The sequence below is a fragment of the Acinonyx jubatus genome, chromosome C1, assembly GCF_027475565.1.
Source record: "Acinonyx jubatus isolate Ajub_Pintada_27869175 chromosome C1, VMU_Ajub_asm_v1.0, whole genome shotgun sequence".
In the NCBI taxonomy this organism is placed as follows: domain Eukaryota; kingdom Metazoa; phylum Chordata; class Mammalia; order Carnivora; family Felidae; genus Acinonyx; species Acinonyx jubatus.
The window spans coordinates 14474822-14490627 of NC_069381.1; the positions used below are offsets into that span (position 1 = coordinate 14474822).

General features: G+C 54.9%; 1 protein-coding gene across 1 annotated transcript; it reads left to right on the forward strand.

Moving 5' to 3' along the window:
• Positions 1–3088: 3088 nt before the first annotated feature.
• On the forward strand, positions 3089–14146 carry PLA2G2F (phospholipase A2 group IIF). Its single transcript, XM_015081570.3, has 5 exons — positions 3089–3345; positions 3977–4029; positions 6624–6768; positions 7670–7779; positions 9823–14146. The coding sequence occupies exons 1-5, from the start codon at positions 3230–3232 to the stop codon at positions 10032–10034; spliced, it is 636 nt and encodes a 211-aa protein (XP_014937056.1). The 5' UTR covers positions 3089–3229; the 3' UTR covers positions 10035–14146.
• Positions 14147–15806: the final 1660 nt, after the last annotated feature.

Here is a 15806-nt window from a genome sequence, read left to right on the forward strand (position 1 = left end):
TGTAGAGAGGAAAGACCTTGTGAGGGCCCAGAAAGAAGATGGCTATCTGTAAGTCAAGGAGAGAGACCCTCAGAAAGAAACCAGTCCTCCCAATGCCTTGATTTTGGACTTCAACCTCCAGAGCTATGAGAAGATAAATTTCTGTTTCTCAGAAATTTAAGCCACTCAATCCATAGTAGTTTGCTATGGTAGCTCTAGCAGTCAAATACAACTGGTATTATTTCCTTAAGTATTTGGTCAAATTTACCAGTGAAGTCATCGGAATCTGGAGTTTATTTATGAAAATGTTTTTAATCTACATACTCACTTTCTTTAATAGATATAGGACTATTTCCAGTTGTATGAGCTTGTGTCTTTCAAGGAAATTGGCTGTTCCATCTTGGTTATTGAATATATTGTCTTACATTCATCTTCATAAAAAAATGCAAGAAAATATAACTACCAGTGACCCTACTGTCTAAAATTAGCCATTACTCCTGTTTTCCTATTTACTTTTCCGGATGATTTTTATACATGTGCACACCAATTTCCTTACTTCCCCCTGTCCCCCACTGCCATATTTTACAAAATTGCTATTACCCTTAATGTCCAGGGGTTTTGTTTTTTATATCATCAGATCTTTGAAGACATGATTATGGATGGATGGTTAATAATTTGCTTAACTCATCCCCTAACTTATGTGGCCTCTGATTGTGGAGGGAGCATTGCGGAGAATGCCGTAGTCAGCACCTTTCGCATCTGTCGCTGAGAACAACTCAGGTGTGCATCTTGGTTTACAGGCTTAGAAGTGGAATTACTGGGTCGGCCAGTTTATTATTGACTTCTCGTGTTGAACAACCTGTGCTGGAAGGGAGGTGGGGGGAGGAAAGAGCCCGTCTCTTCCCCCCCTCCTCCGCCCCTGTTCTCTAGTCTCTGGAGAACAGCCTGACCAGCACAGCCGGCGGGGCATGAGATGAGAAAATGGCAAAAAGGCAGTTCAGGGGGTCTCAGGGGTCCCCCACCCTGGCTGTGGCCTCTTGGCATAGATTGGCAGGGTGGAGGCTGTATCTTCAGTGTGTGGACTATACCTTACTTTTTGGTTCTTCCTCTTTTGGACTGAGTGATATCATTAAGAGGTGTTGGCACAAATCAGAGCAACAACTGAAGCCACGCTTTGTGCAGACGTGTGAAGACAGAGACCAGCCTCATCCTCCTTTCTCTCTTGGTCCTCAGGGAGCTCCCTGTCTGCTGGGGTGGATACAGCCTCCACTCCACAGGGAACCCCCAGGTTTTGGGGTAAAATTATAGGGTTTTTTTTTTCTCTGGGATTCCCAGTCTGAGTGAAGTATCAAGATTGACAAAAGCAGATACCTACAAAGGAATGGAGAAGCAAGTGTCCCTCCGTGCCTCCCATGCAGGGATGGGGTGGGGTGGTTGTAGGGTAACTTCTTGGGAAAGAGGAGGCCCTGGTTCCATAGAGAGGAAGTTGGGACAGGAAAGGTGGAGGCTGGGAGAAGGCGGAATGACGGGCACTTGGTTTGGTAGAGCGGGAAGAGGAAGTTGGATGGGCCCAGGGTAGGAAGGGAAGCCTCAGGGGATTACTTCTGTCCCTTGTCAGCAAGTCTGGGGACACTGGGCAGATGTGAAGGTGGGGGGTTGTTTGGGGTTAATGCCCAAGAGTGCTCTTCTCTCCCCTTCCCTGTTTCTCCTCAGGGCTAGAGAACAGGCTTCTGCTCTGCAGCAGTCAGATCTTTAACTGGGCACTTGCCACGGGCCCAGATGACTCAACAGGGTCATCTGTTAGCAAGATCCGTGAGGCCTGGTTGTATCCATTCTACAGCTGAGAACTCCAAGGCCAGGTGAGGGCTCTCTCCAGCCGGGATCTCAGAGCCAAGAAGCAGGGGTGCTGGGGTGGGACCCCCCTATCGGTACAACTGCCCAAACCTCCAGGGGCTCAGGGGCCTCAGCCCCAATCCACTTCTCTCCTGTCCATCTCCACCCCCCTCCAATGCCACCCCCACAAGAGGAACATGGCAGCGACTCGCAGGCCACCAGACTTTCAACCAGAGACGGCTACGTGCCCCAAGGTTACGTCTAGAAATGTCTGGAGACATTTCTGGTTGTTCCACCTTGGCAAGGTTAGGGGAGAGGAGTGTGGGGAGGGGACCCCGACCCCCGCCACAGAGAGGTGCCGCCGGGCCGCACGCCACAGTGGCGCTGTGGCAGAGAGGTCCTGCTCCCGGGTCAGATGAGCTCGCCCTTTCAGATGTGAGCTGGGCGCCTCCTCCAGTCTTAGGCAGGTGTGGACACCGACGTGCTTGCAGATGTGGGTAGAGAGTTCTCTGCAGACTCTGGACGATGGTCCTTCCAGCTCTGGGAGGCCCTAGGCATATCCACACAGAGGGCTCCCGACAAAGACTTTCTCTTTGACCAAACCCTGGTCGGGCTTCACTTGAGCTCTTTTTCAAAGAGGCGTGGGCTTTCGGACTCCTCGTCTATCTCTGCAGTGTCCTGTTCTCTGCAAGAACCTCGCTGAGCCAGCTCAGCCAGGAACCGTCACCCTCCATGTCTGATCGCCCCTGATGTCTGATGGGGTTCCTCTGCCCCTGCCACCCCCCTCCCCCGTGATGTCTGGCCTGCCTTCTGCCAGAGTCCTGCTAGGTGGCTTTAGCCAGAATCCTCTTGCCACAGCTCCCACATAGTAATTTTCCATCTGCGGACCCCCATCCTGCCCCTTGGCTACAAACTCCCCTTTTCTTTGCTGTGTTTGGCGTTGAGCACAGCCTCTGTCCCCCACTGCATAACTCCACTGTAGAGGTCCCACGCCTCTCCGATGCCCCCTTGAGTCAAGCCCACAGCGCTGTTCAGTTACAAATGTGACTGAATAATGTTTTGTTTCACATCCTTTTGGGTGGGAACAGAGAGAGACCTTTGGGCGAACTTCCTTTCAGATGTACAGGGAAGGGCCAGCTCTTGGTCAGGTGTGGAAACCCCCACCTGCAGGTGCGCCCGAGGGCGGGGCCTGGACGGGGCGGGGCGGCTGTGGGCAGGGCGGTGGCTGTGCGAGGGAGGGGGTGGAGCCTCCTTTTTCCTGGGCGTGTGTCACCTGCCTCCCGCCCAGGGGCATTGCCCCGGCGCTACCCTGCCCGTGTGCGTGTGGCAGTGTGACACTGGGGCCTGCTCCCCGGAGCCTTCAGAGCGATCACGGACCTTACGAGCCCTATGTTGCTGGACCCCCAGAACACAGAACATGGCGGATGGGGCACAGGCCAACCCCAAAGTGTTGAGGAAGAAGGTGCTGGTTAGGCACCCCTCCGGGTGGAGGGGCCCAAGTCTCAGGGCCTCTTTTCCTTGGAGAACCTCGAGGTATGTGTCTGCTACCCTGGGATAGAATCCTCCCCAGAGAGGAGCAGGGATGGGCTGGGGGAACTGGCTCCTAGAATCCGTGTCTCCAGAAAAAAGAGCTCTAAGTCTCTGAGTGAAGGCTGAGATATGTCAGTACATTTTCAGCACCAGAAGACTTTAGAGATCAGCCAGTCAATCCTCATGAGGCACTTGAGGCCCAGAGAAGCTATGGGATCTACCTGAGGTCACAAAGCATTTTGGCAGAAGAGCCGGGACTAGAACCTGGGGACCCAGGTCTCTTGGCTCCAAGTGCAAGACCCAGCCACCAGGTTGGGTCACGTGACTTCCTGGAGTGCCTATGGAAGGGGGGTTCATTCTGATCTGTGACAGTAGCCCGACCCCATGAGGCGGTGAGCTTCCTGTCTCAGAAGCCTGCTCAGGGTAAAAGGAGGAAGGAGGCTCCCGGTGCCTCCTGGCTCTGCCATCCGGGGGACGGTCAGTTCAGGGGGTGGAGGGCAGGTGGGAGGAGCTCATCCCAGAGCTGGGGCAGCAGGAGCGGGGGCCTGGGGGGATGACATTGTAGGGGCCTCAGAAGGGAGCTGCGGGAGCCTGGAAGGGACGGGCTCGGGGCTTGGATGTTCTCCTCTCTCAGGTCCAGCTTGGGTATGAAGAAATTCTTCACCATGGTCGTCCTGGCCGGCAGCGGTGAGTAAAGGCTCTGGGGAGACTCCTCTCTCTCACCCCTCCCCCACTTGCTCCTGTGACCTTGAACACCTAGGTTCTCCATCCACTGACTGGCTCTCTCTGGGCCCCTGCTTCCCAGCTCGGGCCCCTGTCAGGCCCTCACTGACCTGGGGCTGTTTGCCGACTATAAACACACCAAGGGCCGTGGGCATTTACGAGCCTCCCAGGCGGCAGGGCCCCGGGCTGAGCAAGCATCGTAAAATGGTAGTGTTTGCTGGGCGTCTGGCCGCCCCCCCCGGGAAAACCTGGGTGTTTGTGTAGATAAGAGTATTTGTGTACATGTGTACCTGAGACAAGAGCCAATGGGTTTGGGTGTGGATATACACATGTATCTGTGTGTGTGTGTGGGGGGGGGTTGTGTCTCAGCACAGTGACGTCTGTGTGTCCTCCACACGTCAAAAAATGTGTGTGTACTAACTGCAGGTGCACGTGCGTGTGTGTGTGTGTGTGTGTACCAGGGCCGTCTGTGTGAGTGTGCGAGAAGTCAGCAAGGAAGGTCTGGGGGCTCCTTTCCCAGGGCCTGTGCTCCTGGGGAACACCGGTCGGGGACAGCTGAGGCTCCTGACACAGATGTGACCCCATCACACATCCAGGTGTTCTGTGGCAGGTGCCTCTGGGAGGTGGAAGCTGGGCTAGAGGTGTCACTGACTCTTCATCCGGCCCGTTGCATATCGCCGGAGCGCAGCCTGCTCTGGGGCAAAGAAAGAACCGCTGGGCACAAAATAAGGGTTAAACGTGGCCAGAGGTGACAATGGTTGGCTGACCAGACGGCTGAAGCGAGTGTTGAGACAGCAAGCCTCTGAGTTCCGCCCGAACTGCTGGCCGCTAAGGCGTCTGCCCGACTCGCTTTCTTCTGCTTGGAGTGCGAGTGTGGACGTGGCCTCGGCTCCCTGGGTTCCCCGTGGGCGCCGCACGCGTGAGTGTGGTTCCACTGGCGGGTGTGTGGCGTGCGAGCATGCGAGGCCTCTGTGGGCGAGTGTGTGTCCCCGTGTGTGAGTGTGGAGGGCTCGCGTGGTAACATCCCACCCTGCGTGCAGCTGCTGGTCAGAGGGCCCTGGCGGGGGGGAAGCTGTCCCTCGGGGGAAACACCTGCACAGCTGGGCTGCGGGAGGCCAGAGCTCACAGAGGGTGCTCCCTCCTCACAGCCTCTGCTCGCAGTGCCCAGCAGGAGAGCGGCATCGTCCCCATCCCCGTCCCCGTCCCCGGTTTGACAGTTGAGGTCAAGGAGCTTATGCAACCTGCCCGTGTGGTCACCGCAGGCCTCGTGGAGAGACCTGTTTGCGGACCCAGGGCTGTCTGCATTTGACTCCCAAGGTCTGATTCCAGATCTGACTCCCAAGCTGCTTGACATTTCCCTCCGGCTGCAGGACCCAGCACAGAGTGGGGGAAGGGTCGGGGGACACACCTAAGGTCCCCTTTGTCCTACTCCCACCGACGGCCCTCACGTCCCTTGTGCAGCTCAGGGATGGGCTTGGGTCCACTGGACACAGGGTCCTCCCTCTCCCTGCCTCAGACCCCACCTGAGACATGTGCCTCTCTCTCCACCATCCTCTTAGAGTCGCCTGTCATTTGTCCCAGCTCCTTCCCTGTTGCCTCTCTCATTTGCTCCTTATTTTCTGTAATGATGAAAGTCACAAAGCCAATAAACAGGAAGGCTCAGGTGGAGCGGGATTCCCAAGGCCCATTAAGTGGGGCTAGAGCGGCTCTCCCGTGTGCGGGTTGGCCTCACCCAGTACGGACTGGAGCCCCAGGCTCCGGAGTGACTCAGCAGGGAGCCAGGAGCAGATGTAGAGTCAACACAGGCCGGGGTGAAGAGGCAGGGAGGAGGGGAGAGGAGGGTATGTCGCTGGGGCAGACCCACCTGGCAGGTGCGGGGAGGCTGCTGATTTTGCTGGCATGGGAAGGGGGTCATTGACCTATTGCTTCCGGTGAGACATGGCCAAAGGGAAAGGGTGTGTGTGTGTGTGTGTGTGTGTGTGTCTGTCTGTCTTCCCCGAATGACCGGACCACCGCGTTGTCTCTGGATTCATCGTGAGATGCCCGAGCTGCAGGACCGCACTGGGGACACTGAGTTCCTACTGGGGGAAGAGGAGCCAGACCAAGCCCAGGACCCAAAATCAAACCCCTGTGTTCACAAGAGCACGTGGCATTTGTGAAGCCCCTTACGGTGGACCAGTCACTTGGGACCTCACTGCCTGGGTGCAAATTCCACCCCTACCACTTTTTTGATGATGTTCTTGGGGAAGTTACTTGGGTAAGCTCTGGGCCTCAGTCTTCTCATCTGTAAAGTGGGGGCAACAACAGCACTCCATGAGTTAATGCCTGGAAGGGGCTCAGGACAGCACCTGGCACAGAGAAGCCCTCAGTAAAGAGTAATAGCTATTTCCTTCTAAGGGCCCTCAGACATCATGGCTTTTTATACATTGCTTCCTTCCTCCCTCTCTGCCCACCCTCTCTCCTCCTTTCCCTGGCCTTGGGGTGTGGGGAGGACAGTCAGACAGGAGGGGGCCCCCACCAGGCAGGGAGCTCACAGCACCCCCTTGGCTCTCTTGCAGTCCTGCCCGCGGCCCGCAGCAGCCTGCTTAACCTGAAGTCCATGGTGGAAACCATCACAGGGAGGAGTGCCATCTTGTCCTTCGTGGGCTACGGCTGCTACTGTGGACTAGGAGGGCACGGGCTGCCCATGGATGAGGTGGACTGGTAGGTTCCGGAGTGCCTGGGCCACTGTCAGGCCTGGGAGGGGGGCAGTGAGGGTCAGACTGGTCTCCATTTCTGAGACATGGGAGAGGGTCCTTTCCCCAAAGGATGAGGCTGGTTCAATGAGTTTGTGACCAAGAACCTGACCTTGACCCATGTCCTCCTCTACTGTCTTGGGTGGTTTCTACTGTGCATCTCCAAGTCTTGGGCTTGGAGGCGTTTGAACTCCCAGTCTCGCCAGGAAGGAAACTTTGACCTGCCCCACACACGTGAGAGCAACAGACGCACAGCTCATGCTCAACACAAGCAAGGGCTGTGACCCTTCTCACTCCCATCACCCTAGAGGCCCTGATGGAGGGCTGTGTTTCTTCCATCAGACTGAAGACTGAAGCCATGGCTTAACTTTCTGCTCCTATCTCCCCAAAAGCAGCCAGCGCTAAGTCTGGTATCACGGGGGGGCTTAATAAATGCATGTTGACTAATTGCCTTCCTCTACCAGAGGGGATGGGGATGGCCACACTACACTTGCTTCCTGTCTCCCACCCCCAATGCCCACTCAACCCTCCAGACTTTTGTCTCTCCCTGGCCATCGTGCCCAGCCAGGCATGGCCTCCTCATAGGCTCAGGCTCCTTTGACACCAACTTAGTCCTAACCCTCCTTCCCATCCTGACCACATCATCGGACAGCCTGACGCCTCCCACCTCCTGCCTCCTGCAGCCAGGGCTCCAAGGGGGGAGCTGGGCTCTGCCTGGCTATGTGACCTCAGACAAGTAACTGCCCCTCTCTGGGCCTCAGTCTGAAGGTCTGATCCACAAGGAACTGAAACAGATGACTGGGGTCTCTGCCGGTGGGAGATGGGCCAAGCTTGGCTATGTGGGCCTGCTGTCCTCTACCTGCCCCTAGGTGCTGCCACGCCCATGACTGCTGCTACCAGAAGCTCTTCGACCTGGGCTGCCACCCCTATGTGGACCACTATGAATACACCATCGAGAACAATACTTCCATCACCTGCAGTGAGTCCCTCCCCTGCCGTTCCTCCCTCCCCCACCCAGGAGAAGGGCTTAGACTGCCAGTGCCCCTAGCTGCTCGGGGGGCCCATGCATGGGGTTGCCAGGTGAAATACAGGATGCCCACTTATGTTTGAATTTCAGGTAAACAAAACATGTTTTCACATAAGTATATCCTAAATATTGCACGGGACATACTCATACTAAAAATTAAATGCTAGCATAAAAACAATGACTATTGGCATGAAAATAAGAATTAGCATAAGTATATCCCATGTAGTACTGGGACATACTTATACTAAAATATTTACTGTTTGAAACTCAAAGTAGCCAGGCCTCTTGTTTTTGTTTGTTAACTCTGAGAACCCTAGCCGTGGCCCTAGCACGTCTCTCTGATGTGCTCTGATCCCCCCAAGCCCGAATCAGCAGGCTGCTGTCCTAGTTCTTGATTCTTAAGCTTCGGAGAGCTTAGGGAGTGGTTCCGATTCAGTGGGCCTGGGTGAGGGCCCAGGAACCTGTTTTTAACCAGATCATCAGGCGATGGGAAGACTTGGTGACACATGGGTCTGGGTTTAAACCTGGATTCTGCCAGCATCTCCTGCGGTGTAACCCTATATAGGGTGCTTCCCTGCCTGGCCTCAGTCTCCCCGTGGATATATGGAAGGGTTTGGATCAGAGCAGACATTTCCCTTCTAGTTCTGTCCTTGGGACCCTACCAGAAGGTGGCCTCATCCCAAGACCCTCAGTGTTTCTAGGAATTCAAGCTATGGGAACCAGGCCCGGTGGGGTTACCATGGATGCTCTGGGCCATTCCTCAACTGAGAGGTGCGGATCCACATTAATGGCCCAGGTGTCCCCGTGTGCCTCCTCTTAGGCAGCGGGTGTCCCCTGGTCCAGTCCCACGGGCAGCCCCTGGCTCCCTTTGTTTCCTTGTCTTCACCAGGTTCTCCTCACTACCCCTCACTAAAAGCAAGCAAGCCCAGCTTTGCAAAAAAAGAAAAAAAAAAATCCCAAGTCTTCTGTTCTCTGGGGAAGAGTCCTGGTGGTGAACTGGGTGCATCTGGGGCACCCTGGGAACCCAGGGCACCCTGGTCCTCATATTCTGCTGTTCAAACGTGGGGTGGAGGGGCTGGCTTGGGAGAGGGGGTGTCCCCTCATTAATGCATTTTGAGAATCCTCAAAGGGTGGTGGGCGAACCCAAGTGGGGGTTTTCACATTGGGTTCTGGGGGTTCCTGGACTCAGGTGATGGGTGGGGGGTGTTCCTGAGTGGTTCAGCTGGTCCCATTAACCCATTTCACAGCTTAAGTGGTTTCTCTTTCGGCCGCTTGATATGTTGGCCTTCTGCAAAGAGTTTCATTTGAGAGAAAGTATTCTGCTGATAGAAAGTTTGAAAAGTCTGCCAACCACCGAGCTAGTGAGCAGTTCTCAGAGGGTGTTCCCCGAATCTGCAGTATCGACATCCCCTAGGAACTTACTAGCAATGCAGATTAGCAGGCCCCACCCAGACCTACTGAATCTGAAGCTGCGGTCCTGGGGCCCAGCCGTCTTTGTCTCAGCAAGCCACCCAGTGGCTCCTAATGCGCCCCCTAAGGTTGACAGCTATCAGGGTAGACGATTTCGGGCGACTTCAGCACTCGCTCGTGGGAAAGGCCCTGAGGTAAGCTCTTAGGAGTCCTTCCTCAGTGGCTCCTCACCACGAGCTCCCTCCAGGGTGGGTGTCCCGCGATTCTGTGATGGAAGGGGGAGGCCTAGGGTGGGGAGTCCCCGACACCCGAGTGTCTATCTCGGGTCCACCTTGGGTTTGCTGTGTGACTTAGGTAAACCCGTCCCCGGGGCCTCCGTTTCCCCGACTATAAGATGACAGGTTGGACTTCCAGGGTCTTCTGATGGAAACATGCTCCAGAGCCACCCGGATGGCGGATCATGCCAACTGCAGGGCCTGGCCCAGAGCTGCTGAGCCCACAGGCCTGGGGCGAACTGCCAGCACGTTAGTGCTGCCCACCAGGGGACCATATTCTGAGACCCACCAGAACCTCTCCCCCACGTAGGTGAGCTCAACGAGACCGAGTGTGACAAGCAGACCTGTGAGTGTGACAAGAACGTGGTTCTGTGCCTCCGGAACCAGACGTACAATGAGAAGCATCGCAACTACCTCAACATCTACTGTCAGGGCCCCACGCCCAACTGCAGCATCTACGAGCCGCCCCTGGAGGAGGCGGCCTACAGGCACATCTCCCCCACTCCCCCTGCACCTCCCTAGTGCCCCCCGGGGCTGACAGGCAAGAGGGATGGAGGTTCTGGCTCTGGGGACCAGACAGGCAGACCAGGTGGAGATGGGGGAAGACTGAGAGCCCAGGGCTTTCTGGCTGCTTCCTCCCTGGAACTCTCCAGGGGACCGGCCCCAGAGGACTCAGGGAGGCCTGGGTCCTGACTGTGGCTCCCAGGCCCCTCCAGCCCAGCACTGGGCGTGGCCATGTCCTACCGCTGATCCCAGACTTGGCAGGAAACATGTAGCCTGTTGGGGTCTCTCTTGAGTGTGGAGGGCAAGGCCTGAGGAAAAGAGGTGGCTCCTCTGAGTGGTCTCAGCCACGGGCCCCAGCCTGACTTCCTCGGCTTGACCGTCAAGGTTAGAGACCAAGATCCTGAGCTGCCAGTACAGCCCCAGAGCTTGGTGTGTCCTCAGACAGGTTCCCAGACAGACAGAGTGCTGGTCCCGAGGTTCTGGGGGCCTCTTGGCTGCCCCTATGGGACAACCCCGGGCGCTCCTTGCTTTGAGGGCCTAGTGGCTCTCTAGAGCCCCCTTAAGGGCAGGGTGGCCCATGAGTCCAGGCCCAGACATCACAGGAGGGCCACAGGGCTAGTGTCTCAGCCACAAGGTCTGGCCTCAGATCAGGCTCGGGGGCGCTGACGGAACCCCCTGCCCAGTGGCACTCCCTTAGGTGCATGGGGACCAAGACGGGGCCACAAATATGTCTCCAGCACCCTCACGTCTCCCCCCACCTCCCTGCTAACCCGGCCCAGCCATACGGCACTGCTCTGAGGTGCACCGGACCCCACCCCCGTGCCTCTCCTCCTGCAGCAGCCGGGCCGGTGGGTGGGAGGACCCCAGACCCCTCTCTCCCTGCCAGGGAGACGCAAGGCTGCACTCTGGTCTCAGAAGCCCTGTCAGTGGGGAGGAGGCCAAGGGCTGGGACCCACCTCCCTGAAGGGGAAACAAAGGCAGGAGGGTCCAGGTCCAAGCAGGAGGCTTGGAGAAGATTCCAGAAGGCAGTGGGGAGGGAACTGCATGAAGACAGAAGGGAGGGGAGACGGTGGGAGAGAAGCCGGACAAGGCGAGATGCCCAGACCAGAGGGGTCTCGGCAGGAGAAGTGGGGTGAAGGAGCCTTGGGGTGCAGGGGTCCCCTCGGGCCCAGGTTCCTGTTGAGGGTTGTGGGCAGAGATGGAAGAGAGTCAGCCCCCACGGGGCCAGCTTCCTGACTCTGTGCCAGTACTGCTCTCTCTCCAGGTGCACCTGCCCCTTTCCTGCCTTGCCTCGCCTCTCGACCTCAAGGTCAGCGGCCTCCAAGTAGCCAGCGTGCCCTGCCTCACCCCAAGGACACACTGACACAGCGCTGAGACCCGCCCAGACACCCTCAGCCATCAGGAAGCTTGGCCCGCCCTGCGAGGGGCCTGTAGATCCACTGTCACTAAGGCCAGTCATGAAAGGCGGAGACAGCAGAGGAGTGGGGGTGGGGAGAGAACATCTCCCCCCAGAATAGCAGGACTGGGAAGAAGCCTCGCCTTGCTGCAGCTTCTAGAACGCTAGCCCTGGGGACTGAGGATGAATTTGGTGGTTGGAGTCAGCTGTCACTGTGTGTGAGAGAAGGCCCTTCCAACCGTTCACCTCCTTCTGGCCCTGGTGTGGTGGCTGTGGTCCCCAGTGTGTCTCATCACTCATATCTTCTTTCTTTTTTTTTAATGCTTTATTTATTTTTGAGAGAGAGACAGAGACAGAGACAGAGAGAGAACAGGGGAGGGGCAGAGAGAGAGGGAGACACAGAATCCGAAGGAGGCTCCATGCTCCGAGCTGTCAGCCCAGAGTCCGATGAGGGGCTCGAACTCACGAGTCGTGAGATCATGACCTGAGCTGAAGTTGGCCGTTTAACCGACTGAGCCACCCAGGCTCCCGCTAACATCTTCTACCCTGGCTAACTAACTAACCTCTTCTGGCCATCTTGGGCTGGTCCCTTATCTCTGAGCTGAAGCCCCCCTAAGCCAGGGTGGAGCCAGGATGGGGCAGCCACAGTCCACTAGAAGATGGGGTCTGCAGAAGCCCCAGCCCCGCACCTGTGGGAGACCAGGTTTCTGCCTGTGCCCCTCTACCTTGCACACACCTCCACTCCAGAGAGTCTGGGCCAGTGTGTTGGGATGAGATTCTGCGGCCGAGGAGTCTCGCCTCCCCCTGCCCCCCTCACCTTGCCCCAGCCTGTCCAAGATGCTGCGACCCCAGAGGTCCTCCACAGGACTTGGCGCCCCATCGTCAATCTCATAAAGGCCACCTGCCTCAGCTCCCTCTTGTTGGTCCTCCTTGGCCGGGCATCAGGGGAGGGCACAGAGACTCCCTCCAGGGTCTCCAGCTCAGGGGGAAGCAGAATCCCTTCCTGCCCCCACCCTGGGCAAAGTGGCCCTGCTCCAGCAGAGAGACAAGCATCAGGAAAGTGGTGTGGGCCAGTGGATGGACAATGATAACTGTTAGGCTGGGTGGGTGCTTGTCAGGCATCAATCTCCACCCCATCCTTTTCTGTTGAACATCTGAGGCCCGGAGAGGAACAGGAACTTGCCCAGAGTGACACAGGTTGTAAGTGATGGGGCTGTGTCTGAATCCTCAGCATCTGACTTGTAACTATCGCTCCTTGCATCTTCTTTTTTTAAAAAAAAATTTAAATGTTTTTATTTATTTTTAAGACAGAGAGAGACAGAGCATGAGCAGGGGAGGGGCAGAGAGAGAGGGAGACACAGAATCCGAAACAGGCTCCAGGCTCTGAACGGTCAGCCCAGAACCCGACGTGGGGCTCAAACTCACGAACCATGAGATCATGACCTGAGCCGAAGCCAGACACTCAACCGACTGAGCCACCCAGGCGCCCCATCTCCTTGCACCTTCTTAACGATGATGCGGGCGCAGCTGGAGACAGTGGGACCAGTGACCGAGAATCCAGCAGGACACCAGGTCCTGGTCTTAGCACGTTCTCTGACTTATGTCCCTTCTCTGTTGTGGGCATCAGTTTCCCCATGTGTAGAGGGACCAGAATAGCTGTTTCAGGTGCTCCCCAAAGCCATGTGCTTTCCTGGACACATCTGGGATGATCCCTGGGACTCTGCTCCCCCTCCCCACCTCAATCTTCAATTAAACAGCTCTGCTTTTCCTGTATTATTTACTGAGCTTTCACCTGAGCTACTGTAAGAAGAAAAGACATTCTTCAGTAATTTTTTTAAAAAGCTTGAAAACTCTGGGACAAGATCATCCATTGGTTCATTCATTCAATGGACCTATACTGATGGTCTTCTATGGACCAGGCATGGTGCAGGAGGTTTGGTGGGGATACCTTTAATCAGACACAGACTCTACCTGCAGGAATCCCTTAGGCTGGTAGGGGAGGCAGACATGTGATAACCTTGACATATGGTGCCAAGCAGTGTCATGGGGAGCACGGAGGATGAAGCCCCAAGTGTGTCCTTGGTAGTCCCGAAGGGGCCCCCAAGGGGATAAGGTGTGGGGCTGGGATGGCCTGTTCAAGGTCCTTGGAGGTGGAGAAGAGGGGCGGGTCACATGTTTTGAGGAGGGGGCCCTTGCTTCTGTAATCTGGGTGGCTCTTTGCTTCTTCAGGACTCCTTCCAAGTTAGTGAGATCTTTTAGGCTAAGCCTTGAGGAAGGATTGTACTTGGCTTCCACTGGTCTGGAGCTGCCATTGACAAAGACTCTGTCCTTGACCAAACTTTAGTTAGGATCCTCTGAGACCTTTCCCAACCAGGCTTACACCTTAGGGTTTCCGCATCCATCTGAGCACTGCCCAGTTTTAGCAAGAATCCCCTCCTGCCCTCAATATCTGGTCAAGTTTGTCACCCTCCACCATTTCCCAGGTGGTTCCTGATCACCCAGGCCTGCCTTTAGCAAGAATCTTGTTAGGGTCAGTTTAGCAAGAATCATCCAACCCTCTTAGCAATCTTCCACCACCAGCTCCCCTCCCCACTCCTTGGCTATAAACCCCCACCTAAGAAAAGTGAGGATTCATAACTGTATTCAGAATTGAGCCCAGTTCTATCCTGGCCCCTGCTGTGATCATTCTTGAATAAAACCTGTTTTTACCACTTAAACTGCTGCCTGGGTCTTGTTTTCTAATAGCCACGGTGCTATGACTTGCACGAGATCAGATTCATCATTGGACCCTGGTCGTTTCACCCCGGGACCCCAGGTGGACGTCTGGGAGCCTTTGTCTTCAGTCCTGAGTAATTGACAGGGGATCTCTTGTGAGCCCAACTCCTGAGTCAGCGCTCCAGGTAAATGTCCACTGAAGTACAGCAAAGACAAGGCTTTGGTTCTTAAGGTTCTGAGTTTGCTCTGTGAAGCTGGATGAGAGTACTTTGTTTGACAGATACCTACCGGGCTCAAAGTCTTTCTTCCTGGCTTTCTTTTGAGTGGGGATTCCCTCCCTGACTCCCGAGACTGGAATATCTTTCCTGGCTCTTTGGGAAGCCTCTCTATTCTATTTGATCCTGCTTCTTCCAAGGAAACTTCTCAGTCGCCTGAAGCCCCTCATTCCAAACCTCTGCCGAATTTGTAACTTCACTGCTCCCTCTAAGACCTTGCTTCTCCCATCTCCCCTCCTACAGCCTTTGATTTTCCCTTCAGGTAGGTCCCTTGAATCTGCTGATGGGACCCCTTCAAACCTCTGCCTCCTCCCTCCCTCTGTCTCCTTTTGCCAGAATTTTCCCCTGCCTATTCCACTCCTTTGGGCATTTGAATATTCAGCTCCCTTCCCCCATCGTGGGTTCTCAAGGGACTCTCAAGCAACTACTTGAAACTAAGAAGGAAAATGCTCTTTGGAAATAGTTGGGATATTTTATCCACTTATGGGCTTTGGAGACATCCAGGTGGCTGCTGATGTCCCCTCAATGTCTCCCCTAAAATGTATTCCATGGCCTCCTGAGAAGTACACATCAGGGCAACTGAAAAGCTTAAAAGTCTCCTCCACAAACATTGGTAAAAAGCTTCAGCTCTCATTGAATAAACAACCTTAACGTCCCATCTGCCAGAAACCCAATTCAGATAAAAAAATATAAAATGGAGGGGCTCCTGGGTGGCTTAGTTGGTTGAGAGTCTGACTTCGGCTCAGGTCATGATCTCACAATTCGTGGTTTCGAGCCCCACATCGGGCTCTGTGCTGACAGCTCAGGGCCTGGAGCCTGCTTCGGATTCTGTGTCTCCCTCTCTCTCTGCTCCTCCCCTGCTCACACTCTGTCTCTCTCTCAAAAATAAATAAAGTTTTATACATATATATATAATATATATATATATTATATATATTATAATTATATAATGGAATAAAGAGGAGATCTAACTATTTTATATCAACCAGAGAGCTTGCGTCACTACGTTTTACTGATTCATGGCTAAAATTTTAGAGTGAAACCCAGAAGATCTCTGTCATGTCAGTTTGTGTGTGTATGATGTGGTATTTTTCTACTCAAGATGGCATTATCAAATTAATTTATGAAATCCCTTAATGGAGTTCTATTCAAAATGGCTTAGATATAAATCAGCACTTCTATAAATTAAGTATTCTGGGGTGCTTGGGTGGCTCAGTCGGTTAAGTGTCCAGCTCTTGATTTTGGCTCAGGGTTCCTGAGTTCGAGCCCTGCATCTGGCTCTGTGCTGACGGCTTGGAGCCAGCTTCAGATCCTCTGTCCCCCTCTCTGTCTGTCCCTCCCCGTCTCATGCTCTCCCTCTCTTTCTCAAAAATAGATAAATATTAAAAAATACATATTCCTAGA

What these genes read in the sequence shown, in the direction of transcription:
- PLA2G2F (XM_015081570.3), top strand. Translation starts at nt 3,230, where the DNA reads ATGGCGGATGGGGCACAGGCCAACCCCAAAGTGTTGAGGAAGAAGGTG. An exon ending in GGTCGTCCTGGCCGGCAGCG is followed by an intron (nt 4,030 to 6,623) that starts GTGAGTAAAGGC and finishes GCTCTCTTGCAG; the next exon opens with TCCTGCCCGCGGCCCGCAGC. An exon ending in CCCATGGATGAGGTGGACTG is followed by an intron (nt 6,769 to 7,669) that starts GTAGGTTCCGGA and finishes ACCTGCCCCTAG; the next exon opens with GTGCTGCCACGCCCATGACT.